Here is a 6,019-nt window from a genome sequence, read left to right as displayed (position 1 = left end):
GCACGTCCTGCCATGGAAGCCAGTCGACTCAGCGAAGACGGCTGCGTTGAATTAATGCTCTTATTTTCGGATGGTATGTACATACTATAGCCCAGCCCTTCGCCCACTTGCACTCTCAGGAAGTCGTCGGTGGCATGGCGACCAGCGCCTGAATGAAACCTCCAAAGATGGCCGCAGCTTCTGTAGCACCCGCATCGTGTATCATCTGCTGTCGGCGACGCCCTTGCTCCAGCCAGATTGATCCGCCAGTAGCTGTAGCCGCCCGGCGTTCATTGCTCCGTCGCATGAACACCGAGAGCATTGTTTTGCTCTGTAGGTTGACAGGTTTACGTAGCTCGCCTTCAAGACCCTCGGGTCAAGCAGCGAGGAATTGAGAGCCCCTCGCGCGAAGCCCGGAAAGCCGACTAGGGATGCGTTAATCTAGGGTATACGTACCCGAGGCCGTTTGCTGCTTTTGCGCTGCTATCAAATCATTCGCCAAAGATGGTCTACATAGCCCCACCTTCCACCATGTTGCAGGGGGAGTCCAGAAGGAGCCCAAAAAAGAAGAGCTTGGCAGACGACCAAAATGGCTATACCTCTGAATATGGCTGGATGGGGTATCTGCCGATCACTACTCGATTCATCACACAGCGGGCAAAAACGATTCTGGGGTCGAGCACTTTGGGGCAAGCGCCGACCGTTCCTGCGCGAGATCGCCGTCAATGTTCTCTCCCACTCCCCAGCTTGATCGCTGAGGCTTCCATTCTACACAGCTGGTGCCGTCTGTCGCCGGATAATTGCTGAAACTGGTTCGCAGCATGATGGAGACCACCTGACCAGCTAGAAGTTAAGATGCAACGGGATGAGAAAGCTGTAAATCCACATGGCAGAAGGACGGGTGATGCCGCCAGTGTTACTTGAAATAGAACGCTAAGCTAGGCGCCATCATCTAGCACAAGCCCTGTTGGTCAAACGGTAGGTACGGCAGTTTGCCGATATAACCACCACGACCTAAAGTCTCGCAAGCATGGTCTCAAAAATCAGTCGTGGCGGCCTTCACGATGAAGTTGCTAGCCCACACACCACAGGTTGGGAATTCACCAAGAAACTTTGTACCTCAATTATGTCTTGAAAGCGTGACCAAGCGATCTGCCTCATAACTCATCGTGCTGCCTTCCAAGGAAGAGACTATGTGAAACACGAGCATCTTACATAACAATAGGAAATATTCTATATTCCTCGCCGTCGCATTACTTTCCTCTCTTGATCGCCCATCCCAAATGCCACCGAACGAGCCCACCATCAAAGATAATACTCTGATAATCCCTCTGGTGGGGTTTGCCCTCATGTGTTTTTGCTCGGCCCAGAGTAGGCAGGCGGTGGAAAGGGAGGCACGTCTGTAGCCATGTAGGACTGCCGATCGACTTTCACTGTTGTTGTCACGAGGACTCCGTTACCTGTGTGCTGCGGCCTATAACCGCTATCTCGTCGTATCTGCGTTCGGTGTCGCCTCAGTTGATCAAGAGAGATATTCAACCTGTGTTTCGGACTGTCCCCGCTGAAGACGCTCTTCGACAATGCGGGTCGACGTCGAGACCCGATGCTAACAATCAGCAGACGTAGGCTGGGCAGACTCGCACACAGCATCGCCACGGACTGCTCAATGAACGACCACACCACTATATCAACATGATCCCACGTCTCATCGAACGTTGTGCTGTACTCCACCAGATACTTGACTCGGACGGCGGAAGTCACGCAGGCGCTATCTGCCGTGTGAGTACTCTGCTCCATTCCTTGCGCCAGAGGAAGAGTCCCTGACTCACAAGGAACCAACGCTGAATAGCGCAATGACTGCCAGACGCTGCTGGAGAGAAACTTTCAGCTGCCACACGTGCGGGATCGGTAAGAGCAAGATGGCGATATCTTCGGCCATGGCGAGTCCGCCACTGCTGTATCCCACCGCCTGCAGGTTCAGACACCGGCGGTCAGTTATAGTGCGGTCCCAAATTGATTGGACGGGCATGCATTGCACCGCAAACGGGATGGTGAAGAGCGTGCCGTGTAGTAGCAGAATGACCTCGATGCCCTGTGCGATCCTCCGGAAGGTCTCCGACGGGAAGATGCGGCGGAGGAAAAGCACGATTGACAGCTTCACGGCAGCTTGCAGGACGGTGTAGATCAAGTTTCCGACGTAAAGCATCTGGCTCGTCGTCAGGGCGATGCACTGCAGCCAGTCGGCGGGCTCATATCCTCAGACCTTACGAATAACGACACCATTCCCAACGGGTATCGTCCAATAATGCATGCCGAAGCCGATGCTTGTGATGTGCAGGTAGACCGCAGTGAGGGTGACGAGGAGGGCCTATAAGACAACATCAGAAAGGCTTGCCTGAGAGTTCGGCACCAGTTACCGCCGCAAAGATAGTCATGTGGTCGTCCCCCCATAGACCTCCAGCGTACCGTATACGAGTGTAAAGGCGGAGTGCCACGGCAAGAAAGACGATGCTGCTGCTGATGATGAGCGTCCGCCGAACCTCCGTTCTCCGCGATGCCTTGGGATACGCTTCGCACAGGGCTCCCTCTATAGCCGCCGCAGCTTTGAAAAGTTAGATAGGCAGTGAATGGGAGAATCGGAGCTCACCTAGTTGATCGCCAAACGGGCAGCTCATTTGAACGCATGTCGATAGTTCCGACTGGACAGCAATGTTTAGACAGATGCAAGTAGCCACATCCTCTGGATCGCAGGCGGACATGGCCAATGTCGTGCGGATACACTCAGACTAGATGGATAACTTTTCAGTGTAGAACATGCCCAGACGACACCGCAAATGCTTACGGCACATGCCGGAACCTGCGAAAGGATCTCGGTGGCCGACTTTGCCGTCACAACTGACATGGCAAGCTGGAAAAGCAACAGTACGAAAGCTGGTGATTGACGAGCCATTGCAGGGTTGCTGATGAGCGCGGGTAGGCTGAGGCAGATGGAAGGCGCTCGTGTCACCAGGGTTTGGGACTGGCCTCGACCGCATATCATGGATTGAGACCGGGTTGAGGGGCCCCGCCGAGTGCGCGGCACCATCGCAATAAGTGGTGTATGTGATGCTGAGACGCATCCGATGTTGGCTATATTAGATAAAAACTGCTTCTCTGGCTGCGCGGGAGAATGATACGAAGTCACTTATAGCGCTGGCGGGCAGCTTGCGGACTAGTGTCTGGCTCTATGTCTTCTTCCGTTCGTTACGAGCTTCGCAACAATGGCAAACTCGGTGTCTGATGACTCGTGATCTGCAACTCCATCCAGAAGGCAACGCCTAGAACGTTCAAAGGGCTGGTTGCGGTATATCGTCACCCACAGTTGTGCTGCGCGCCCTCCCGCAGGGAAGGGGCCGCCAAAAGGTGCATACTGCTTCCGCAGCATGCTGTGTCTATGCCGATCATTCTCGAGAGGTGCCTTTGGTGGAGCCTGACATACGCCGGCCCGTTCACAAGTGCAGACATCACGCGGGAGCTACAATGACACAAGAGGCTCTACAGTATTCGACAAGCAGATCACAATGCATTCCATTGCGACGTACTGAGAATCACTTAGTATACATCGTCCTCCCCTTCGTCAACATCAGACCCAGAGCTTTCTTCTGACAGCTCCGAGTCTTCACGAAACTCAGAGTCCGTATTGGGCGTTTCGTGGTAGTCGTTGTCAGACAGTTCTTCATTCGACGAGTCTGAGCTTGCGATGAAATCAGATTCAGCTAGAAAACTCCCATCATCCTCATCGTCAGATTCGTCTTCATCCATATCACACGTTGAATGGCCTGCAAGCCCCATCTCGTCGTCGCTGAGCGTGTCGAGAAGTAACTCGGACACGTCTGCGGTGTTCAACTGAAAGACAGCACGTGTCCGGTGCATAGATGACTCGTGGGTATCGGGAAACAGAATTCGAACGCAGCAGTACATGTATAACATCTTTCTCGACACTGAATCGTCGCATACGTTGAGGGTTGCGGGCAAAATTCCGGGATGGACGGCGTCCTCCGGCGCATGGATTTCCCAAATCCGCGCGGAAAACATCAGGACTTGCTCCAGCACCCTGATGATGACAGGGATGTTGCCAAAGTCGAAGTCCAGTGTCCTGTCAAACTCGAACAGCAGATTCGTTCTGTTGTCCGCTGGACAGCCGTCTGGTTGATCGGAAGCCTCGAGAACTTTCAGGCACGCCAGGAGTGCGGCTACCTTGACGACAAAGTCTTTTCCTTGGAGCGGCCCGCGGAGGCTGCTTACGACGTAGTCAATAAACCGTTTTCCCGAGGTCCCATTGATATCTTCTTTAACCCGGTCAAACGGCGGGTACCACGTGTCGTCAGTCAGTCCATTGTGGGGGCAGTTGACGGCCAGGCAGATGGCGAGGCAGCACCGCTCGTCTTGTCTGAGCAGGTTGGTCCTGTGTCTTGTTAGCAGGATACTCGCGTAGTACCGTGATTCTGTGTCGCCTACCACATCGAATCCATGATCTTCGTAGTCAAGTCTATAAGTTTGAGGCTCGATACAGTACCTCTCTTCACTTTCACCAGTGACAAACTTTTATATAGCATGCGACGCGGCCCCATACCAAAGGCCTGCTGATTCAAGAGCAGATACAGTAGCACTCTTCGTATGTGCGCTGGTGTTGGCATCTGATCTGTGCAGCCAGTTCGGTGGAAGCCATCATAAGCTCAGCGATTTACGTCGTAAGCCGTTTCTGCAATGGCGCCGGCAGCTGAGAGGCATCCTTTGGAGGGTCTACTGTGCGGTACGTAGTTATCTATGCACGTATCCATGTGAAAGGCATGCGATGCACCGAGACGGATCATCTCGCTGCCCACTGACGGACGAAAGGTCTGATTCATCTCCCCGCTCACTGAATTAACGACAACGGCAGCTTCATGTGGCCTGCAGATTCTTACCAGGCTCGTTTGGTTAACATTTGGCTTCTTCTACAAGCCTTGTGACCGCGTTTCTGTCAATATTGAATAAAAGGATTCGCGACACACACTTACAGTGACAAACTCAATGTCATACTTACATTTCGGCCCAGTCGAATGAAAGCCCGGCATGGCAGCCAGACCTTCAAAACGCCCTCGCCAGTCAAGCGGTCTGCCTCTATCAACCGACATAGACAACGCAGTCGCATCCTTGGGCGGGAGAACCCATGCAATTGACCTCGCCAACGATACCATACAGTCTCAAAAGGCACCAATCAGTAAGGAGAAGCGTCTGGAGGAACTTGTGAGAGACTCCGGCCGCCTCAGACAAGAACTAGACTACTGGAAAGGCGTGGCCCTCACAGGCACTACCTTCATGGCCAATGTCGACGAAGCCGTGGCGCAGCTCCAAGACGTTGTTAAAAGATTCTTGAGTACTATGGATGAGAAAAACGCTGTCGTCGCAGAAAACAGCATGGGACATGACCATTCATCCGGGTCTAGCCTCAACGAAGGCGTAGCGAAACAGACTAGGGGTAGGCAAGACTTGACAGCACCACAACATAGCCTTGACGTGCTTCTGGCTCCTGTGAGGCGGGGCCGAGGAGGTTATGACTTTGAGGCTGTTGACCCGGAGATGGTCCGGAAGCACCCATATAGTCCCGGAGGCTGGCTGTAGTGCGATGGTTGAATTGCAAAAAGAGAATGAGTCATTGTTACAGTATGTACAGTACATACTGTGTGATACTGCATCAGAGAAACCTAAGATTGAGTATGTATACACGCATAGTGCGAGGAGACCGCAGTGACCATCATAGACTTCTCTTATCGGATTTTCCAGAGATGCCGTGGCTGTTGCCGAACATGTGGTAATATGTGCTTGAGCCCACCTGAGTTGCTGGCTTGAGTCGCTGTGCTGTAAGCAGTTACCCACGGAAGTATTTGTCGGTGGCAGGCTGTTCTTGTTTTTCCGGAACGCATTTATGGGCTCCTCAAACTTGTACTTCTGGTGCATCGACTCTTACGGAGAGGTTTACAGATTCTGCGAGCGTCTCATGTCACTAATCCAAGGGAAT

General features: G+C 53.0%; 2 protein-coding genes across 2 annotated transcripts; both read right to left on the bottom strand.

Annotated features, from left to right (window-relative positions):
* Positions 1-1,804: 1,804 nt before the first annotated feature.
* COL26b_014393 (uncharacterized protein) lies at positions 1,805-2,185 on the bottom strand (the record flags this gene model as incomplete). Its single annotated transcript, XM_053186964.1, has 1 exon — positions 1,805-2,185. The coding sequence occupies one exon, from the start codon at positions 2,183-2,185 to the stop codon at positions 1,805-1,807; it is 381 nt and encodes a 126-aa protein (XP_053029093.1).
* A 1,385-nt stretch (positions 2,186-3,570) lies between these two features.
* Positions 3,571-4,490, bottom strand: COL26b_014392 (uncharacterized protein; the record flags this gene model as incomplete). The annotated part of the gene is made up of 3 exons (XM_053186963.1): positions 3,571-3,864; positions 3,976-4,423; positions 4,477-4,490. The coding sequence occupies 3 exons, from the start codon at positions 4,488-4,490 to the stop codon at positions 3,571-3,573; spliced, it is 756 nt and encodes a 251-aa protein (XP_053029092.1).
* Between the last annotated feature and the right edge of the window lie 1,529 nt (positions 4,491-6,019).

Source organism: Colletotrichum chrysophilum (assembly GCF_026319265.1).
Source record: "Colletotrichum chrysophilum strain AFK26 chromosome Unknown scaffold_360, whole genome shotgun sequence".
NCBI classification, from domain to species: domain Eukaryota; kingdom Fungi; phylum Ascomycota; class Sordariomycetes; order Glomerellales; family Glomerellaceae; genus Colletotrichum; species Colletotrichum chrysophilum.
Note: the sequence above shows the minus strand (reverse complement) of the source record. Positions and strands in the feature narration are given on the sequence as shown.